The sequence below is a fragment of the Podarcis cretensis genome (genome assembly GCF_951804945.1).
Source record: "Podarcis cretensis genome assembly, chromosome: 4".
NCBI classification, from domain to species: domain Eukaryota; kingdom Metazoa; phylum Chordata; class Lepidosauria; order Squamata; family Lacertidae; genus Podarcis; species Podarcis cretensis.
Window position 1 is genome coordinate 23,739,195 of NC_137173.1, and position 23,118 is coordinate 23,762,312.

At 43.6% G+C, this 23,118-nt stretch overlaps 1 protein-coding gene and 1 long non-coding RNA gene across 6 annotated transcripts in view; one reads left to right on the top strand and one right to left on the bottom strand.

The window, feature by feature from the left end:
- Positions 1–10,068: 10,068 nt before the first annotated feature.
- Positions 10,069–15,331, top strand: LOC307215114. The gene is made up of 2 exons (XR_013838275.1): positions 10,069–10,175; positions 14,709–15,331. It is a non-coding gene; the product is annotated as an uncharacterized lncRNA (long non-coding RNA).
- A 1,287-nt stretch (positions 15,332–16,618) lies between these two features.
- The window catches only part of ARHGAP20 (Rho GTPase activating protein 20), a 79,205-nt gene continuing 72,705 nt past the window's right edge, over positions 16,619–23,118 (bottom strand). For 4 of the 5 annotated variants that reach the window (XM_079973763.1, XM_079973767.1, XM_079973765.1 and 1 more), the window contains exons 10-15: positions 21,877–22,022; positions 21,531–21,692; positions 20,144–20,253; positions 19,573–19,762; positions 17,401–17,515; positions 16,620–16,971 (exon numbers count right to left, since the gene is read on the bottom strand). In XM_079973763.1, the coding sequence (XP_079829889.1) occupies positions 16,712–16,971; positions 17,401–17,515; positions 19,573–19,762; positions 20,144–20,253; positions 21,531–21,692; positions 21,877–22,022 (983 nt within the window). In that variant the 3' untranslated portion in view covers positions 16,620–16,711. Of the gene's footprint in view, positions 16,972–17,400; positions 17,516–19,572; positions 19,763–20,143; positions 20,254–21,530; positions 21,693–21,876; positions 22,023–23,118 lie in introns of all 5 variants that reach the window. The other variant, XM_079973764.1, reaches the window with a different exon arrangement.

A 23,118-nucleotide genomic window follows, 5' to 3' on the forward strand; every position in this document is an offset into this window, starting at 1 on the left:
CAACTACCAAGAGCCAAGTCCACGTCATCAAGATCAGCAGACATAATTTCAGTGGATTCCTGTGTGCTGAATTCACAATTCTCCATGTCCTGAAGGCTTTACAACGTGTGTTGAACTGGAATGTCACACTGTATGCACATGTTGAGGAATCACAGGCACAATTCTGCTGCAAAAACAACTTGCATTTTCAGCATGTTAAGATATAGTCATACGTAAGGTGCAAGACTTGGCTGACAGCTTGTGGAGTTATTCTTGTGTGGTATATTTCAGAGCCTTCTGGGGATAAAGTGTGTATTCATAGAAAACATGTGCTATAATCCTGGGTAATGCAAAGGGGGGTTGGAATGAGTGAATATTTTCCCCATGTTAAAATCCCTGCACACAGAGCAACTAGCATATCAAGATGAAGGGTTCCATAGCCTAGTCCTGATGTGCTAGTTTTCCATGAGCATGGAGTTAATGTCTTCAGAGGAGGGTTATGCCACATACTTCTGCTGAATAGGTAGGTGCCTTTTTAAATCAGGAGACAGAAAAAATTAACTTAAAGAATCTCCAGGATATATTATAGTTCTCACCCCAGTGCATCATGAGTGTGCTGTAGATTTCCTGTGTTAAGCAAGGGGTTGTATAGACCCCCTCCAACTCAATGAATGAATGAATACCATGCAAGAAAAATGCCTGAAAACTATACTTTCCAGTGTGTGTGCATGTGCGTGCATGCGCACCATCAAGTTTTACACAGAAGGTAAGTACAGAGCATTTACGGTGCAGTTAATTGTTCCCTCGTTCAGTCAATTGCTATGCGAACAAATATAGGAGCTAGTTTCAGCAATTTTATTTTTTAGTCTATACCACTTTCTGAGAATGCCCTTGAAGCTCTGTGTCCAACAAGGACGTGACAAAATGCTCTAACACACCACCTTGACAACAGAAAATCAAACCCACCCATAAAAGAACAGGGTTTCCACATTTCAGCCTCATTAACCTATAATGGGCAGGGTGGAACCCTACCACCAAAGACAGTTTTCATTACCTTCTGGCGCTATGAGCTGCTCTGGACAGCCAGAGGTGAAATGCCACTGTCAAGAAAGCAGGAGGAGGTGGTATTAACAAGCTGGAAAACCTGAAGGTTTCCAAAAGTTCAGACAACATTTTAAAAAGTGGTGGAGAACAACTAAAAAGCCTGCTCAGTGGGTGCAGAAAGTTCACTGACTGTTAAGGGGATGGGAAACCAGGGGAAGGGGAACTGGAATGGAGTATCCCGGAAAAAGGCATGGATGGCTGGAAACCTGAACAGCAGCAGTCTACACTCCTTGGAGAAAAACCTAGTGCTAATATTATTGAAAAGCTTGTACTATAGGGAAATAGGTTTCTTATTAGGTAAAGAATTAAACATCTCTCTCTTGCAAAGCCAGTGCATTTAAAATTAATTGCCTGGTTTTCTGCCTTGGAAATTTAAGGTCTTGAAGATTATTCCGTGTGCCATGAAGGAGAATAAGTTGCCCTTTGTTCTTAGGGCACAGCAATTTTCTTTCTGCTTCCCAACTTACCGCTGGTGTAGTGTAAAGGGAAGGTTTGTCTAGGTTTGCTGTTTGAAAGAACTTTGCTGTCTGGCCTTTAAACTCATCAACTCACGTGCTGAACGCTAACAAGCGTGGGTAGCAAATTGGCTCCCCTCTCTTCACCCGCCAGCCCGCCATGTCCTGCAGCAACTCTGGAGAAAGTAAAGGCCGCTGCTGCTGCTGCTGCTCGCTGGCCTAATGAGGAGACAGACTAGAAGTCTCTCCATTCAATTTTCTCCTTGGCTTTGGGCAGAGAGAGCAGCTCGTCTTGCTCCGTTGGGCTAATTTCCCAGCCAGCAGCCGATGCAGCCTTCCTATTGCGAGATGGGGAGCGGAAGAGAATTGCAGAATAAATTGGAATGATGTGGGATGAGTTGACATTTCCTCTGAGTAATTCTCATGGGAGGAGTCCAAGACTTCTAGCCATCAAAGGCCCCATAGGCGCAGAAGGAGGCGGCTGCAGTCGAATATGATAATACTCTGTCTAGCCTGACTTCAGGGCTTCATGTCTGGCAAGCTGCGAGTTCCTTTGCATGTTTTAGAAAGCCGGTTTCGGTCGAGATGGAAAGAAATGTTCTTGTGCTGCAAGACCTGAGTTGGCAACAAAAGCCTCTTTCCTCTTTCTACCTTTAGTTCTCCTTGCTTCATGTGCATAGGCAAGCTGGCCATCTCCTATTAACAATGCTCTCCATGTCAGTTTTAGCACAGAGACTTCCTCCTTTCTGTTAAAGTGTTAATAGAGTCACTTCCCTTCTTTATAAGCCAATGCAACTGCTTAAATGGCAAGAGCCTTGGAACTTGCCCTTGTACAGAAGCAATTCAATGTAACAGCTGAAGAGTGCACCAGTTCTGAGAGAGGCTGGTTTGGGTTACTTTTACAAGAGGGGTGCTTTGTGGAGGAGATGACGGGGAGGGTTGGCCTAGCTTCTCCCCCCCCCCACCATAATAATAATAATAATAATAATAATAATAATAATAATAATTTATTATTTATACCCTGCCCATCTGGCTGGGTTTCCCCAGCCACTCTGGGCGGCTTCCAACAAAACACTAAAATACAATAACCTATTAAACATTAAAAGCTTCCCTAAACAGACCTAAATAGACTACTGACAGGAGCGAGCAGCAGCAAACCACACTGCGCAAATTGGAAGTTAACTATTAGCAAAAACAGGATCAGCACAGGAGTGTCAGGCCTAATGAGAACAGCAACTCATATTCTGGCAGATCTTGCCCCCATGAAGCAGTTTCTGAGGCTGAAAGTCCCCACCTCCCCACAGCTGCCTAAGTCCCCTCCTCTTCCAGGTTTTCCCCAAGCAATTTGAGACTGTGCCTGTATGAACTTATGCTCCACCCTCTGTATGCCTCTCCTGGTTCTGGGAGGGGAGCTTGTTGCAGCTTCTCCAGCCAGACCCATCTCTGCCTCTTGGCTTACCTCCTCTTCTGCTTCTGCTTCTGGGCTCCTCCTGCCACACTCATTTCTCACCAAGCCCTGTTACCTCATCAGCTTCTGACACCTCCTCTTCATAGTCTTCTCCCTCTAACCACTCATTGTTTTCCCATCACTCCTCCCTGGACTCTGAGCCTTCTTCCCGGGGGGGGGGGTGTTGGTGGTCTCCCAGCTGGTTCCTCCCATCATTGCTCTGTGTCCAACCAGTCCATGACATCTGCCTGTAACTTAAGTCCTGGTGGAATTCCGCAGCACTGCATCACCAAACACTGGTCTACCTTAGCTTTCCATCACAGCTACCTTCCTGGGTGGGCGAGCCCCATCTGCTTCACCTTCAAATAGAGAACGGTCCTCTGATAGGCCTTCAAAGGACTCCTGGCAAAAGCATCTTCTCAATGCTGGTGTTAACTTTCAGAGTGATGGACTGGAGACTCATTTTGATTGGCTGCAAGTACAGCTAGCACTTAGGGAAAAAGAAAAGCAGTCAAAAGCTGAGGTACTTGGCGTTCAGCTGGATAGAAGTATAGCCTCTTAGCTCTGTGTAATTTGCCCTGAGGAAATATCTACAGCCAGGGGAGGAAGTCTTTGAGCTGGGGGATAGATTGAAAGACACGGTTTCCTGTGTTTTTTAAGAACAAACAGACAATTGAGAACTGGGCTGTTGAATTTGAGAAAGGAGAAGTGGAGTTATAAGGGAATGCTGTGCTTGGGTCTCAATTCAGTCAGAAGGGGATAGCTCTTCTGAAGAGAAAAGAAGAATCCCAAACTAGTTAGGAGGCGTGTTGTCTCCCCTGGTCTGGTATACTAATAGAGGAGCCTCCGGAGTACAGATTTGTAGAAGGTAGGGAAATTGACAGAGTATCAACTTGTCTCAGAACCCAAGTATTAAGACCTATGCTGTAACATCTCTGCAAATAGTTGGAAAATTTTCATAATGCCCATTGCCTACTAATCCTACTAATCCTATTAATCTCCAAAGTCACTTGCTGCCCCCCCTAGTATGAAGGAAGGTGAGAATTGTGTGTCAATGTACAGTTATATTTGTTAGCCACAAGATTGGACTCTGCTTCTCCGCGTGCCCCTTGTAGGTGTCTGTCTCTAGACATCTCTCTAGCTTTGGTCCATTGCCTGATCTTGTCGCTAAAGCTGCTTCAAATGGCATACCACTTCCAGAGCTATCACTTAGCAAGAATATGTCTTCCTCTGACAAGCCTCTGCTTATGGGGAGCTGGCACTGAAAGGAACGTAAATATGCCCACAGGGCAGTTAATGCTGTGTATTCAGCTGACTCGGACATCCAGCCAGCCACCGGTCTCCTGCGTTGTGCCCAGGAGGTGTCTTTGACACTTCCACTGGTGTCTCTTTCCAAAGAACTGTACCATCCATCTCTACTGGAAATGCTTTTCAGAAAAGACAGGGGCCAGAGGGGTGATGCTATCCACCCTGTTAGTGAAAGTCAACATACCGCAGGAGTCAAGGAAGAGGGCAGCCCAGATGGATCATATTTGTTGGAGACTTGACGCTGCCTGCTTTGCTGTGAAGATGGCCGAGGTCATGGCTGTTGCTCTTTTAAATACCCACTTTGAAAAGATTATTAGCCTGCCTCCAAAATGTAACAGTTGGACAGATAGATAAGGTTCCCACCCCCACCCCCCAGAAAAGTATTCAAGGTTCAAAGGGGGTGAAGTAACACATTCAGACCAGGACTTGCATCATGAAAGCAGGGCAACATAATTTCTGTCCCAAAGTAGGCTCTGAAAGCAGAGTTTTGCACGTTTTCAGCACAGCTCTGTTTGAATCAGGGGAAAAGCCAATAGTGGAAAGTGGCTAGTGGAAAGTGTACCTATGACATGATTATTCTCTTCCAAAGCAATTACTCTATTCCAAACTTAAAAATGGAAAGTGTAATGCTGGTGGTCAATAAAAGAGGTTCAAGGACTCTCTCAAGGCAAATCTTAAAAAATGTAGTCTAAACACCGACAACTGTGAAACACTGGTCTGCAAGCACTCCAGTGGGAGAACAGCCTTTACCAAAGGTGTCATGGGCTTTGAAGACACTCCAACTCAGGACAAAAGGGAGAAATATGCTAAGAGGAAGGCACACTTGGCAAACTCTCACCATGATCAACTCTTGCCCAGAAACCTATGTCCCCACTTTAGAAGGATGTGTTGATCCAGAATTGGCCTCCACAGTCACTTACAGACTCACTGTTAAGACCGTGTTTCTGGAAGACAATCTTACTCAGCTACGAGTGGTCACCAAAGAAGAAGAAGAAGACATCACCAAAACATGTCTGCCTCTACTCCTCCACAAGCCCTTGGCCAGTTTGCTGGATTTTTTTTTAAATAATAGAATTGTAGAGTTGATTGTTTGCCTTTGTTTTAATATGAAGGATAAATGTGCATATGGTGTCTTAACCAATATTTTTAAGGTACATAGTCCACCTGCAGGAGGTGTGGCGGAGCAAACCTGATAGCAGTGTTGCTGTGCTCATCTTACTTATGGGCTTACCATAGGCATCTGGCTGACAGGATACTGGACCACATGGGTTGCTGGCCTGATCCTGCAAGGTTCTTATGTCTGAACAGGAAGCAACATTTGCCCTGTTGATACATTTGCTTGCAAGGTAAATTGCAAAGGGAGACACAACCTGCAGGTGAGGGGTCTCCTGGATCTGCTGTGAAAATGTTGCATCTGCCTTGTCCTCCAGATATCAGGGCAGCCTTTGCCAACCTGGTTCCTTCCAGAAAGGCAGACGAGGAGTAATACTGTAGCACCTGACCAACAAGCTGATGTTGGAGGAAAACATCAGTCAACAAACAGGCAATGGCATATTACTATGGATATGCAAATGTCGATAATGTAGTGAGACACATCAGCCTTCACAACAAGGGATGGTGGAGAGATACCAACCCCAGAGCCATTGTTCTGGGGAGAGGACCGAAGGGCCCAGCAGGCTGTGAATTTATCCCTACCCTGGGCACGCAGGGCCAAGCACCACCATTGGTTAGTTGGTCTCGTGCCCAGGGAAATGCCCTGTAATTCCTGCCGCCATTGGCCAATTTGGTGGCAGGAGGATGATCTGGCCTGCAATAGGCCAGTTCAGAGAGGAGGCCACCCTCTTGAGAAGGGGCAAATGGACTTCTGCGGAGAGGGCCCTTGAATAATTCAATCAAACAGAAGTGACAAGGCTGTAGAAGTGATTTGCCAAATTTCATAGCGGTAACTCTTTACAATTATTCACTGCCAGGAGATGCATTTAAACATCTCTATTGTTTACTCATGTCTTCTATATTTATTTGTTGGGGGCGGGGAGGTCTTGTCTCATCTATGTCATATTTATTCTGTCTGCTAATGGAAACAAATGTCTATGCACTCGGGCCTGCAGGGTTGACCGCAGGAGCTAATAAGTTTTCAACTTGTCAACCTTCTCCTGCCTGACACAGAAACACACTCTTCAGCCAGAAGCGTTGCTGCTGAATGACTGATGCGTAAAACAGAAGGGAGGCGATTCTGTCATTCCCCAGAGCGGCAAACTATCACAGCGTATAAAATGAGCAAATATGTGTGACACATTGGGGCGGGGGTAGTCTTAGAAACAAATATCTGATCGGCACGGAGCAGGGAAGTGGCAGCCATCAATTATCTGCTACCTTTAGGACCATAGGGAAAATAATGTGTGTTTTGTCTTAGGCACAATTAGGATACACAAAGATGTCAAAACCTTTTACTGGGCCAGAATCTCACTCAGCGAGACCAGGCTAGTAGTGGTTTGATTTTCCTTTGCTGCTTGCAATTCTATAGTGTCTTCCCACTACATCTGAGGGCACCAGCTTGCCTAAGATGGATATGTTAATTTTGAGCCACATGCTAGTCTGGGAGAGGTATTGGAATTCCCAAATATGAGTCGTTGAAGCATCCCTACTACGCAATGCATAGGTTGCCCGGGAAAAAGGTTCTATATATGCTACACTTTGGGAGACGTTTGTTCCTTCTTTAGCACAAGCCCATCAGCAGTTTTTGCAATCTGGTGCCAGGCTATGTACAACACCGCCGTGTCGTGTGCCGTTAACACGACGGCTCGCAATGCGACTCGACAGTGCAGACCACATCTTTCGGTTTGCTTCACATCACTGTGAGTGACGGCCCAATCTGCTGAGTGTAATGTTGGATTTGCATGGGGGTCAACAAGGGATTGACAGCCTCTGTTGCCCATGTTATTTCAGCTGGCTCGGAAACCATAGCGGCAGAACGAGACATGAGCAGGCAGGGTCACAGGAAGCTCCTTGACCTACATTGCCTACCCATTGTTGAAACAGAAAAGTCCTATTGCGTAGCTGTTTGCCCGCATACCCAGCTTTATGACTGCCTCCCAACTTCTGCTGATTTATTTAAATATCCGTAGTCCACTTTCCATAAGGATGCCAGGCATTAACTCAGCAGTTCACCTAGAGCAGGAACTAGCCATCACTTCAGCAAATGCACATTCCTAGACCCTTTTCAGGAGATAATGTATGGCAAGGGTACACTTGCAGGGGAGAATTGGTGAACAAAGAGAAAGGTGTACTTGAAGTCTTCCTGTGCCTGCTAATTCGCACACCAGAGGATGATTTCAGAGCCTGGCTGGGTGGTGGGATGATTAAAAATAACTCAGTTGGGGAAATAGGAGAGAGGAGGATTGCACATTGACCCACCCACTCCTGCCTATCAATTCTCCCCTGCCAATACCCTGCAGTAATGTTATACAAGGGGGTGATGGACTATATGGAACTGGTGGAAATGACTGGCAGAATTCGAGACCAAGGAGAAGAGTTGGTGGAAGAAGATTGGAAGAAATTTAAAGTTTATCTACAGAAACATTGTAAAATTAAGGAATGTTAGAAGGATGTTGGAATGAAGTAATGTGGTTTTAGCAGAAATGATATAAAGGATTGAGTAAAAATGGATTGTTAATTGGTGAAAGAACAGAATGTAAAATTATAGTATATTAAGATAAATCATTAGGATAAAAATAAAGATGGAAAGGATTTGCTGAAATATCTAATTGAATTAGAATACAAAAAAGGGAGGTGTGAGGAGGTCAAGGAAATAAGCAAAGGAAAGAAAGTTATGTAAAGGATTGATTTTTTTTTTAATTATCTGCATATTTTTTGTGTTTTTTTTCCTTTGTTCTTGTATTGTTCTTTATTTTTATTTTTATTTTTTTCTGTTTAAATATGTTCTTTATTTTTTCTTTTTGTAACCTTTAAAATCTCAATAAAAATCTATTTAAAAAAAAGTAATGTTATACAAGGGAAACATGCCATTGTAAGTTGCATTTTACCCTTACGCAAGTCACTATCTCATAGAATCATAGACTCTCACAACCTCAGCCCTGTGGCCAGGCCAGAATTAACAAAAAGCCCCCAAGGCAAAGATGTGGAAGATGCCTAGTGTGTGCAAAAGCAAAAACAAAAGAAAAGAAAGCCATTTTGCTGAGATCCCTCAGTGCTTTGACATATTCTTCTCTCCCCAGCCACTCACTCATTCAACTATGCTTTATTCAGCTTTGCTAATGTCTGAAGATAGCATTTATTTATTATAAAACAAAAAAAACAATGTGTCAGTCCTTCCCTAAATACGCCTGGTGAGTTCATATCTGAAGCGCATTTAAACAGGAGAGTTCCCTGACTTACGGACAGCATCCCTCAGGTGAAGAGCTAGGCGTGTCAGCCTCCACAAATGTTTTCACTTTGCTAGTACAGCTGCAATATTGTTGTCACAGTGAATACACAAACTAATTCATCCACATTTACACAGAAGGGGGGGTCTGCATCATTCTTGGGTTCCAAATGGGACACATCTACCACATGAGGCCTATTAAGCTTGGCACATGAGCTCAATTTGTTAATGTGAATTGTATGCTGAACATGGACTTCCCTTCAACGCGAGGGCTGCCCTGGGCTTCCATCACATCAAAATCTTTCTGTGGCTTGACTGAAAATGTCAACTGTTTCTAGGGGACAAGTAGGCGGGTACCTGTTTCTAGGGGACAACCAGCCGTAGCCAAGCTTAAATAGTCCAGAATTTAGCCATTCAGTGACCTTATTTAAGAGACGCGTTTTCAACACAGAAAACATTTCCCTTCACTTGATCCTGTTGTCACTTACTATTCAAGTCAAATAACCTGTTATGAAATGCATTCTGCCGAATGTTCCTGTAATTCCAGTGTTGCCACAGGAGTGAAATTCTGTCGCGATCATATTTTATACTTAACCACAGTGACCTTGGTTTATGGAGGAGAAGTCAAAACTGGAGACCCTGGTGAAGTTTTCGAATACTCAGTGCTGGGTTTCACAACAATTCCTTCAATGTGCCTTCAGGCAATGCTCTTAACCTCTTGTCTACTATTTCCTCATAACAAAAAAAATTCCTTCCAGTAGCACCTTAAAGACCAACTAAGTTAGTTTTTGGTATGAGCTTTCGTGTGCATGCACACTTCTTCAGATATTTCCTCATATATGGAATGAGGCTGCTGGGAGGATGAGCAAATATAAAATATTACTCTTTTTTTCTCTTCTTTTTTACCAAACTAAGACAAGAAGGGAAGTATCTCTAAAGTTTTCAATGGCATACTTGCTTGGGGGGAAATAGATTAACATTGGCTGTATTTGCAAAAGAAAAAAAATATATTTCTTTATGAAAATATAAGCTAACCTATTCAAAATAAAAGAAAACAACTATTAATGCTAGATATTTCATTGCTGGAACAATTCACCACAGACAAAACTAGATGCGATAGTAAAAGTCTGGTTGCAACTGCATGTTCAGTATTAAGTCTTAACATCTGGAAGAACTGACCTCACAGCATGACATCATAATGATATTCTTCACTTGTGGCCCATTGCAACCAATGATGTGATAGGTGGTTTTCACTTGATCATCACCATCATGTATCTTACTGAACAAATTCAGAGTAAACTGTGCTGGAGCACCACATATACAAAGATGATGTTCTACAGGTCAGCCCAGACTCTGAGCTCTTCATCTGACGACCTCCTTCATGTGCCTCCTGTGTGGCTCCCCGCTTGTGGACTGTTCTTCCCAGGGAGACTCACCTGGCACCTTCACTACACAGCTTTAACCGCCAAGCAAAAACATTCCTTCTTTCTCGGGCCTTGGGGTAAGTAAACAATCAATGACCTTTAAAACTGTTTGTGTGGTGTATTGCTTTTGTTTGTTACTATGGTGTGCATTTTTGTGTTTTCATATTGTAAACTGCCCTCTGATCTTTGGATGAAGGGTGGCATGGGAATTCAGTAAATAAAAACAAATAATTTTGCTGTAACGTCACTTTAAATAGGCCTATTGTGTTTTGCCAGCAAAATGTTTTAATCTGCAGGACCCTGGATTTATGTTATGTTTCTCCTGGCAGCTACAAATCCGAGCAAATATTGCCACTCAAATAGTAACCGAATCTGCTCAGGCTTTGTATTGAGAATTCGTTTTTCCTTTCAAAGCGTTTGGCCTGGTTGTGTCTGTTTCATCACAGCCAGAGGGTGATGGATATCCCACCTTCCCTCTTAATCTATCACAGTTTCGCAAGTCCAGAATACATTTCACATGTTGTCAGCATGCTGCACCAAGGCTATATGCATTTGCAAGTATGTAATTATCAGCTGGCTGGTAAATTGTTGCCCACCCCTACCCTCCCCTTACATAAAAAACAACACATTTCATTTATAGTGATAGTGCTTAATATTGTGTTTAATCAAATATGATCAATGGTGCCCGCCTGCTGTTGCAGTTGATGTTAATAAATGCACAGGAAGTGTACTTTGAAACAAGGGATGTAAAGTATTTTGTAAGTAATGAGCATCATATTTATTTACATCATATTTGGGACGTAAATTTTGTTAGGGGAGGGGTAGTAACTCTGGTGGGGGGACATATTGTGCTCCTTCTGGGGTAGTTTGTCTACCTTTGATCTCTACCCTGCTCTCAGCTCTCACCTGTGGCTCCCAGAAGCTGTCAGCATACGACAACAGCCACACCCTGGGAACGGCTTCGACTGGCCATTTAAACGAAGTGAGGGTAGCCGATGGGTCTCAAATCCATGGTTGAGTTAGGGACTTCCCCTGCATGCAAAGACAGGCTTTGACCAACTGAGCAGACGAGACCAATACTGGGTTCACTGGTCAAGAAGGCACGTGGTGTGGAGGGAAGTGAGGGACAGTTGGGGCTCATCAACCTGGAAAGGTAGCCCATCCAGGAGAAAGAAAACTCTGACCCTAAACATCCGCTGCCTTGTGGGATATCTTCAGGAGAAGGAAAGACTAAGGAGTAAATCCTACACAAATCTGGCGTGGAGTCCCCAAGATGGTTGGTTGGCACCTAGTACGCCTCCTTCGGGAAAGTCCTGAAGCCAAGTTGGTGCCAAATGTATTGCTCTGCTTTGCTTTGGACCACATAATCGAGGTCGAGAGGGGGGGTCTTGTTGCCTGGGCACCCCAGGACCTCTATACACACTGGGGAGGTCACTTCAGTGCCCCTAATGCAGTGGTTTGACTTCACCCCGAGAAACACATTCCGTTGTCTCTCGAGATAGATGGATGCCAACTATTCGAGATCAGACTTTCCTGCCAGCTATTTCAAAGACCATATTTCTGCCTGCGGAAACTATGAAAGTGAACTTACTTTAGTGGAGATTTCTCAGGCAGTATGCACTAGGGATGCAGCCTTCCCTCTTATTGGTTTTTTCCAGCAGAAGAAACACAGTTTGCTTTCCTACAGTGAAGTCTGGTTGCCCACAGAGCTATGGGGGCAGAATGCAGGGAGGCTAACTGTAGGTGGCGCCAGAGTCAATGACAGACAGAGAAAACCAGCCCTACTTTGGCCCTCCCTGCAGTTCTACACAAGGGTTTAAGGAGGAGGAAGCCAACCATAGCTAGAGCCACCCCCTGGACTAGTTGTATGTAAGAGCAATTGAACTGGGATCCAATTTCATACCACTGAGATAGCTCAGTTAATGCATGAAGGGGTTAAGATTTTAGAGTTCTGTTCCTAGACTTGGCTGGGTCATGCCCCCTCTTCTCTGTGAGGAAGTGAAGCTGCTTCTATTCCCATTCTCTTACTCTCTCTCCACACCATGTAACTGACCAAGACAGACGTGTCTGAAGTTGGTCCAAGTTCAGACTGCATGTTTGAAATACATTCTGTTTGTTGCACACAAGTAATCTACTTATAGTTACAGGTAGGTAGCCGTGTTGGTCTGCCATAGTCAAAACAAAATAAAAGAAAAAAAATTCCTTCCAGTAGCACCTTAAAGACCAACTAAGTTAGTTCTTGGTATGAGCTTTCGTGTGCATGCACACTTCTTCAGATACACTGAAACAGAAGTCACCAGACCCTTCTATATAGTGAGAAGGTGGGGAGGGGTATTACTCAGAAGGGTGGTGGGAATGGGTGATTGGCAGATAGCTGTGATGAGCCTGTTGACGACTCTTAACGACTGCAATAGGTCTTACAGGAAAAAGCAAGGGGCGAGAAGGTGAAAAATGGCTTTGTCATGTATAATGAGATAAGAATCCAATGTCTTTGTTAAGACCATTCTCTTTCTCTTGGAAAGAGAAGCTGCTGAATTGCAACTTATCACCAAACTTAAAACCATGGAGAGACCTGGTCTTAACAAAGACATTGGATTCTTATCTCATTATACATGACAAAGCCATTTTTCACCTTCTCGCCCCTTGCTTTTTCCTGTAAGACCTATTGCAGTCGTTAAGAGTCGTCAACAGGCTCATCACAGCTATCTGCCAATCACCCATTCCCACCACCCTTCTGAGTAATACCCCTCCCCACCTTCTCACTATATAGAAGGGTCTGGTGACTTCTGTTTCAGTGTATCTGAAGAAGTGTGCATGCACACGAAAGCTCATACCAAGAACTAACTTAGTTGGTCTTTAAGGTGCTACTAAGACCCTGATGTTGGGAAAGATGGAGGGCACAAGGAGAAGGGGACGACAGAGGACGAGATGGTTGGATAGTGTCTTCGAAGCTACAAACATGAGTCTGACCAAACTGCGGGAGGCAGTGGAAGACAGGAGGGCCTGGCGTGCTCTGGTCCATGGGGTCACGAAGAGTCGGACACGACTAAACGACTAAACAACAACAACAAGGTGCTACTGGAAGGAATTTTTTTTCTTTTATTTTGTAATCTACTTATGTTATCCTTTGGATTTAATAAGCAAAGCTTCTAAGCTTTTCAACAGTATGTGGCCTGTTCATTGCTAGAGGGGTAGAGAGAGGGGCAAGAGCTTTAAAGCAGACTAAACAGGATATGCAAAAGGGCTGAACAATCTATATTTCACACTTTGCTGCTGCTTAACTCCAAGAGTGTTTTAAATTCTATGGGCTCTGTACTGCTGAAAGTGTGCAAAGCCCCACATTTTGAATCTAGACACACAGCTAATTCTTTTTTTAATTACTCACACATGGGTCAGCTCTATTTCCCACCTACACAGAGCCTTAACCCATGAAACAAGACAAAGGGCAAAACAATTTTAAGCCATTTTAGTAGATCTCCTTGGAAAATCAGGAATGAGTTTTTCAGCTCCCCCTACCACAAATTTTGACACCATCCCAAACTGTTACAATGAGAAAGGATAACTAGACATCCCTTCTGGATTCTTCCATATGCTCAGATAAACATATGGTATGTAGGCTGCATTGAGCCCACCAAACAACATTCCCCTCTCCTGGTTCAGAAAGTCTTTGCTAAAATGATGAGAATCTTAGCATGCCATGTTCCTGAAGCCTCACATTTTCAAGGAAAGGGCATGAAGCAACTGGTGCCAGGATTACAGCCTTTCACCCTCAGCCCAAAGACTCCTGTTGCTTTTGACAGACGAGTGTTTCACCGGCTTCTGTTCTGTCACGATGGCAGAGCCACTTAAACCATTCCAGGCAGGTTTAAGTAATACAAAAAGGGAAGGCAGAGGTGAAGAGGGGTAACAGAAATGAGAAGCAATCGTACCAGAGGGAGCTGCGAGGGAAAGAGAAGGAGCCACTGTTTTGCAATCTCAAAAGATAGATGGGGACTCAATTCACATGTACACAAACCAATTTTAGACTTTCAGTTATGGATAAATGACTGGTAACATGACTTGTGATCCAAGTGCGATAAATACCTTGTAACTGCACCATCCCTTACATACTGATTGCTGTGTTCTGCAGGAGAGAGCATCCTGCAGATACCACCCTATAACAGAATCATAGAATTGGAAGGGACCACAAGGATCATCTAGTCCAACCCCTGCAATGCAGGAATCTTTTGCGCAACATGGGGCTCAAACCCACAACCCAGAGATTAAGTGTCACATGCTCTACTGCCTGAGCTATCCCAGCTTCAAGGGGTCCTTTGTCAAAATTAGGCCTTTAGGGTGGTGGCACCTACTCTTGGGGACTCCCTCCCATTGCACATTAAATGGGCGTCTTCTCCATTGGCTCTTTGGCACCTGCTAGAATTCCAACAAGCCTTCAAAAATCTTTATCCCAGTTGCTATCAGTTCTGGATCTGAGTTGATTTTATGCATGTGTTGCTCTTTTAAACTGTTTATATTTACAGTTTTGTTTTGTCTTTTTTAAAAAAACACACATGCTGTTTTTATTTGCAATTGTTTTTAACAGGTTTTTATATATGTTAATTCATCTACAGGTGTCATTATATTGCAAAATTCTCCAAGCCACCCCAAGGGAAGAGGAGAGGAGCAGATTGTTTAAACCCAGAAGTCTTTATAACAGCAATTGAAGATGGATGTCCCAACCTCCTCATCATAATCACTGAAACAGAGGATGACGAGACATGGATCACCCTCAATATTACATGGGTAACTTCCCAGTCATCCTCAGGAATATCCAGCAGTGGTGTGGGGACTCTTGCGTGATTGCAATTTATTTCTATGAGGACTGAAGAGGAGAAAATTATTTATGAATTGTGCTCTCTATTTTCAAAGGAACGTCTCATTCTTTGAAGAGATAAACATGAAAAGTCACCAAGAAGAATGCCATTCGCCCAGCAGTTTTCATCCCAGCAGCTTTATGGCAAAAATGTTATATTTATTTCAAAATACACTACTCAATGGATACACATCACCACCAGAGCCCGAACCACCCAAAAAGTTAGCAGCGTTTTTTGCAAGTACAAAAATACACATTTATTTCAGAACATATACAATAGCAAAGTTTTATCAATATATATTATACAATCCTAAATACAATTCACAAGGGAAAGAAAAATGTAATATCCAAATTAAGCACAATAAGGAGATGCACACAAAACTTGGGAGTTGTAAGTTATAGGAGGGCAGGATTTATGCTTCAATTAAAAATGTCCCTTTTTTGCTGAAGAAAATGACTTCTCCTTTCCTCTTGATTGTGCATTTACCACCTCCACTTACACTGAATATTTGCCATAGCAGTGAAAAGAGAGCGGGGGTCTTCAATCCATCTGAGACGGGTGTAGATGCACCAGAGTGCTGTCGTGATGGAGATTTGTGGCGGAAGCCCACAGAAATGGACACTGGCTGAGATTTGGTTGGCAACTTGATTTGTTGTGGAAGATTTGTGGAAGGTCATGGGGTTATGGGGATTGATGTGGGCAAAGATGATCCAGAAAGCCATAGCAGTGAACAGAGAGATGGTGTTGAGAGATCATTGAAGACCCTGAAGGGGAGGTGCCCAGGGACAATAAACTCACCCTTGAGCAAATAAGTAGAGGTGGTGAGAGAAGGCAGTTCGATCCATCAGAGATGGGTGTAGATGCGTAGCCTGACGTGGAGAACAGAGACTCATTTTCAGAGTGGGCCTTACGCCTTGGAGCTTTTGGCTGAGCAAAGCAAGGAAAAGGAAGAGGAAGAAAGCTCTTCATTTCCCTCTTCCCCTAAAAGGCAGCCTTCCTCCCTTAATCGAAGTGCTGAACATAGACCCGAGCCAGGTGCTGTCTTCAGCACTGATTGTCAGTGGGTCACTGACGGAAACTTAAATGAAACTCTGCCTTAAGAGTGAAACTGCCTTAAAATAAATGTTTAGAATGTACAGGAATGGATCAGAGAAAAACTGAATAGCAAGCACGTGTATAATTATTTGCTGTAGAATCAAGAGTTTCTCTTAAGGCAGATGTGATATATAGAATGTGATAATGGGAGGAACAAGAGGAACTTCTTGAGGGTGGACCTGCCAAGGGAGGGCCCAGTTGGAGCTTTGTAATAAACTATGTGGTTTTCACAACTATTTTTCTTTGCTTGCAGGCTTCTGTCATTGTACAGTTTCTGACAGAAAAGAAATGAAGATGATGAGAGAAGCTGGTTTGATCCATCTGAGGTGGGTGTAGATGCATCAGAGTGCTCTCCTGATGGAGATTTGTGGCGGAAGCCCGCAGAAATGGACACTGGCTGAGATTTGGTTGGCAACTTGGCAGAAGATTTGTGGAGATTTGTGGAAGGTCATGGGGTTATGGGGATTGATGTGGGCAAAGATGATCCAGAAAACCATAGCAGTGAAAAGAGAGATGCATCGAACCGCCTTCTCCCACCACCACCACTTATTTGTTCAAGGGTGAGCTTATCATCCCTGAGCGCTTCCCCTTCAAAGTCTCCCCTTGAAGACCCTGAAGGGAAAGTGCCCAGGGATGATAAGCTCACCCTTGAGCAAATATTCAACTTAAGTGGAGGTGGTGGGAGAAGGCGGTTCGAGAGCATCAGAAATGGGTGTTGATGAATACCCAGACTCACTTTCAGAGTGCTCTCCTGACGAGGTGCAGCGGATTTGGGGGTCCTCTGCTTCCAGTAGGTCCAAATCTATGTCACTCAGGGACACCACCTCTTTGCTCCCCTCCTCTTTTTTACTGAGGTTTGCGCAGTCATTCAATTCATTTTCTAAACTGTCGGATGAGGAGTCATGCAGACGAACAGAAGAGAGATCTGCAAGAGGATGAAATAGGTGTCAGCACACCTTCAGGTGTCACTCCATCAAAAGCAACATCGCTTAATTAAAACATAAGCAGAATTTTATCGACTATTTTGCAGCAGGCGACGTATTTTACCATTCCTAATTTAAATTTGGTCATTCTCACAGCCATCCTGTGATGGTTCAGAACAGAGACAGAGGAGAGTGGACTTGCTGCAGGCTGCTCAGTCAGCTTTATGAGATTTAATCCCAGGAGCCTTGCATCCAGACCACACATTGCCCACTTCCCTGTACCATACTGCGACCTGGAGACCTGGAGTACATATTACAACCACTATGGAGAAGATGCCAAACAGGCTTCCTATGGAGTCCAAGTCAAAATGCTAGATAATCACTCTCACTCTCTCTTTCCACTTTACTTTTTTTAAAAAAGTTTCTTTTACCTGAACTATCTTCTTGGTTGTCATTTTGGGGCATCATGGCTGCAAAGATGTAATTAATTTCATCCCCAAAAATCCTGCTTCCGTTTTGAATCATAAACTCTATGAGGACAGAAGCCTGCAAGCAAAGAAAAATAGTTGTGAAAACCACATAGTTTATTACAAAGCTCCAACTGGGCCCTCCCTTGGCAGGTCCACCCTCAAGAAGTTCCTCTTGTTCCTCCCATTATCACATTCTGTATATCACATTATGTAGCGCATCATTTTTAATTCTGGGGTTGTATGCTATAGACAAATGTGCACTTATGCAAATGCTTCTTTTACAGAAAGCATATATATGTATTAGCACGAACTTTTTAAAGCAAATGAGCCTTCCTTCCAGTCCCTGCTGTTTCCTTGGCACAGGACAGGCTCTTTCCACAACGCCTTCCTCTTCTGCTTAGCGCTAGAACATTTCCCTTGCCTGCCTGCCTCCTGTCATCTGTTGTGTGCTCTCATTTCTGTGCCAGTTCTTTTCCTCCCACACAAATCCTCCTAGTTCAACCTGTTTGTTCTAGGCTGCCTCCCAAAGACTGGACTGGAATCTGAAAGTGCCCTATTAGAGTTATTGGATGCATATGGAAAGCAGGGTGGGATGACTGGTGCTCTTGACTTTAATAGCACCTAGCTGAACATCTGTGCAGGCATGTCTTTTCAGTTAACAAAAATAACATTTATTCATTTTTTGGGCAAAACAGAGCACAGGAGCCAGCACTGGCTTCAGGCAAATGCATGCATTCAACAAAATAATTTGATCCCCTCCTCTTCTTCTTTTTTAAAATTAAAACACTTCAAGCTGCACACTGGAAGCTGCACATTTGGCTACTTGTCCACAAACAAAAACTCTCTGCACAGAGGGGGAAATGTCTTTCTCTCTTCCTCAAATAAAGATTCTATAAAAATGTTGATTCCTTTTTTGTGTGTGGGAGAATATGCACACAAGCAAACTCTCACTGGCTACAGTCGAGGCATAACTTTACTACTTGATTCTGTTAACTGTACAAAAGTGGTCTTAAAGCTAATGACAGATCCATCTAAGCTTCCTGTCTCTAACAGAGACATTAAAAAGAAATGTGCATAGCTTTTGTCCTTTTTGCTACAACAGCACCTTGAAGCTGGGTGCTTGGGAGTGGTCAGTGTTGTGGTGGTAAGATTTCCTGAAGCTGTGCCCCTGCCCACATATTTCTGTTGCTTCTGGTGTCGGTTCACATGGTCCTATTGCCAGCAGAGGCTGCGTTCCTTGCTGCTGCCAGGGGTGGCTGGGTGGAGAAGGCTTTTTGTTCAGTGCTTCCTAGTTGCACCTCCAAAGGTGATTCCAGACAGACGCCAGAAAGCATTACTTCCTATTCCTGACCTCAATCTGAGCCATGCAGTCACATTTCTTGTCCTCACACTAGTGTCTTCTGGATAGAAGAAACTAGGAAGAACTGAAGAAATTGCTCCAAGCAAGCAGGTAGCGCAAATGGCACCAGGAGCAAGGCAAACTCTTTGCCACTATTTGCATCCCACCTCCCATCTTGCAACTGTGCCTTCCCAGTACAAAAGTTGTACTGGGATTTTGGATCATCACAAATCTTTACTGTCTCAGTAATACAGGTTAGTAGTCAACCAAGGTTTACTCAGAATAGACCCACTGAAATTAATGGACATATTTAAGTGAGATCCATTAATTTCCATGGGTCTACCATACGTAAAACTTAGCTGAATACTGCTCACAGGCTCATCTGTTTCTTCAAAAGCAGCTATGTATGACACCTAGCTCTAGAGGCGATCTCTGAAGAAAGAACAGGGTATACTATGGTATTAGGTTAGAAACTTAGAAAAACTTAGGTTAGAAAGACATTCCTCACCACCTCCTCCCAAGTAATGCATCTCACCAGCTTTTTGGCCAGGTGCACAGAGTAAGACCAATGAAGTAGGGAAAGTAAAACAGGTAATATAATGGTAGAAAGATGTAAATGCTGGAGCTTAAAAAGCTGGGAAAAATCAGGAGCAAGGGATTTGGGTCTGAACTCACTAAGGTTGCCCTGCCTACACAGCAAATAGCTTAATTTTAAGGCAGACTAACTGGCCCTTCTGCCACTTTATGGGAACCTCTGAGGCAGAACTTCTAAGCAGAACTGTTTCTTAGCCTACTTTCATGGTGAATTCTTCTTCAGTCCAAGAGTTTGTGGCAGCCGGTAGCCAGAGTAAGCTGGGTCCAATGCACACTGCTAAATTGAACGCAGTCATCTTATTGTCTTCAGACTGCCTTTCTATGCTGTGTAGGACTCCAAACAGGTAACGCAGCAGCATCACATTGGCTCCAGGTAGTTGTTCCATTAGTCTAGCAACACACAAAACACACAACTTTTCAGAACACAAGACTGTTTGCAAAAATTACACTCAAGACTCTTCCTTCTACCATTCCCCAGCCTAGCCTCCTAGCTATGCCAATCTGGAGCCCACTTCATGGTAAGTGGAAATCCACAAAGTAAATAAATCTCCCCACATTCTATTTTAAAGCACAGAGATCTGCACCATATATCTTCTTTCCTGCATGCCATGAACAGGTGAGAATATTGATCAGGGGACCGAAATGGAATGCTGAACAATCAAATCTAAATTTATAAGCTTGTCTGCAACAAAAACTGCACCTCAAACATTCTGCTTTTTTCTGGGTATTCGTTTTTGGAAGCAGCACAGGAGGTTACACAAACAATTCTACCTGTGGGTGCTTTTTATCTTCTCTTCATCGTTCCCTTCATCCATTAAGGAAACCCACTGATCACAGAGCTGGGATGAGAAAACGCTGCCTGGGATATTGCGCAAAAAATCCTGAGGAAGAAGGAAGAAAAGTATGGATGAGCAACCATTTGTGGGGGACTGTTTCATAATAAGTAAACCATGGAACTGCTGGAACAAAATCCCTGTAGATCATACGATTGTCTACTAGTGTATCATTGAACAATTTTGGTCCTGTCTGAACCATTTCAATTGCTATGGATGGATTTGAATCATTTCTCACAGAGTAAATGAAGCAGTAGCTAATTACTTCAATTAGCTAATTACCAAAGGTCTGTCTAGCCCAGCATTCTGCTTGCACAGTGGTCAACCAGATTCCTATGGGAAGCTCATGAGAAGGGCATGAGTGCAAAAGCATTTACTGGTTTGAGACTGAAAAAATTAATCTGTTATCAACCAATGCAGAATAACAAACAAAATGTTGTCTCAAAGTCCAACACAGCCAGGGTAGCCTTATGCAGTTCAGCACCTCTTAGCCCAACCAACCTCCGAGGCTTACTACACAAATCTATTTGGATAGCCCCTTTGAGCTCCTTGGAAGAAGGGCAAAATTCCAAAGGAGCAAATAAAACATCTCCTTATGTATTAAAGAAAGGGTGACCAATGTGGTGCCCTCCAGCCTGGCTAGGGATGATGGGAGTTGGAACCCACAACATCTGGAGGGTGTCATGGTGGCTATTCCTTCTTTCATCCATCAGCATGTGTTCGGCATCAAGCACCTGCATTTTGAAACCTATCCTATTCTGAAGTTATCCTGTGGCCCCAGTTATCCCAGCTTACTCCCTCATGAGTAGCTCATTCTATTTACTAACATTTCTTATAATCTAGACATCAACACATTCCATTACAGAACATCCTGAAAGCCACCAGGAGCCTCTATGATAAGACACTTGCTCTGATTTCTCTCTCTCTCCTTACTAAGATGTTACATTTTCTTTAAATTTCCTAACAAGGTTTCTTTTCTATTTTGAAAGCCGTGCAGGAATTTCTTTACCGTCCTGGCCTCCCATCCCTGCACTGTGGACCTGCCCATAGAGGAGAGTAAGAGATCTACCATGGCCACAACAAAAGGCTAAAGGATGACTCGGTTATGGAAGAGCAGATCTGAATTGGCTGCCCAGGGGAAATCCATTCTTGAGTCCAAAAATAGTTCAAGAATGCCCATAATCCAGTTGTTGATAAGATCAACACAGATGACTATTTTGGAAGTCTAACTTGGTTCAAAAAAAGAAACATCCTAGGCTACAGAATCCATAACATAAATCTTAGAGGGTGGCAGAGGGGATGAAGGAGGACAAATGCCTGTCTACCTTAAGCACAGAGGCTATCACCAAAATGGACTCGCTGAGTAAGTTCACTTCAGCTCCCGAATCAAGCTTCTCCTTTAGCTCTCTGCAAGATTTTGCACTTGCAGAACGTCGAAAAATGCCCTCAGTGAAAGGCCCCTCTTGGTTCAGGAAAGAAAGCATGTCCTGTTAAAGAAAAAGAAATATATATATATATGTATATTTAGGATTGCCATATGTCCTATTTTTCCAGGACACGTCCTCTTTTTCACAGGTATGTAAAATGAGTCGTCATAGATAATCTCAAAAACACCCCAAAGGGATTCTACTGAAGTTCAGTCACCAGTCACTGAATGTATGGGATACTTACAAAGATTGGCTTGGGCAGCTTGTCTGGCAGAGGGTGTCCAAATAGCTTCCCTTGGGCAGAGGTTGGGGAAGGAGGAGCTTCTGCACCCCGCCAGAAGGCCCAGTTTATAGTGGATCTTTTCCTTTTAAGTGGCTTTTGGCTACACTCTGCAAGGAAAGAAAGAGGTTTCTTGTTACACTACACCACGCAAAGTCATGTCATATCCTTTATTTCCTTCTCTTTAGTGGTTGTGATGAACCAAGCATCTTCCGTTTGGCACCCACACTATATGGTAACGTGCATGGGTTTAAGAGGAATTCCTAGAAATGTGTTTAGCTTAAAAGTCAGCAGCACTTGACTGAAAAATGTACTTTGTTTTAAAGCTTGTTTTAAACTTGTTTGGCTAGTGAATTCTTTCCACAAAATATTCAGTGATGTAAAAATGAAAAATACCAACTGCATAGCAGCCTGGTGAAAACTATCACTGCTTGGCTTGCTTTTGAATGCAAACTTTGGGGTAGGAGTTCTTTGCTTAATTGTCTTTCCAAACCATGAGATCTAGAAACTTAACCATTCAGGAATCAGATGCTGCACTGGGTGGCAGTGTCAGCAATCACCTTTCTGGAGCCTAAGGCCTCCAGACTCAGCAACCAGCTGCGCCCTCTGTGTTACCATGGCTGCTGGCCAGAGGAGAGAACAGCAGTAGCAGTTATCTTCTCGGAACCAGAAGCAGTTGACGTAACCCCAAGTTCACGAAGGCCCTGCTGATTTTCAGTAAGGTTGCATCAGGCAGATACTGTAGATATGTATAGCAGCGTAATGATCTGGGCAGTTTCACTTTCAACCCCTTTCCTATGTGAGCTCCATGGAGAAGTGCTGGGTTGCAGCTGCTTAACACTTTATAAGTTAAAACCAGCATTTGAAGAGAATGGGGGAAGCTGCATAGGCAAGAGAAGACAAATGTAATTTGCATCAATGTAATTGGCATGAAATCGATCCAAAAATACTGGGTTGTATCCAACATTACAGCTCTACTTGTGCAGCAGACTTCTGTGTTTCTTCAGTTACTAAGATTTGAGACCAAATGACAGTGCTCAGTTGCCTTGTAAGAGATGGCTATATAAGTACTTGGAGGGCAGACCCTCTGCAATGATAAAATACAGTGGTGCCCCGCAAGACGAACGCCTCGCAAGACGGAAAACCCGCTAGACGAAAGGGTTTTCCGTTTTGGAGGCGCTTCGCAAAACGAATTTCCCTATGGAC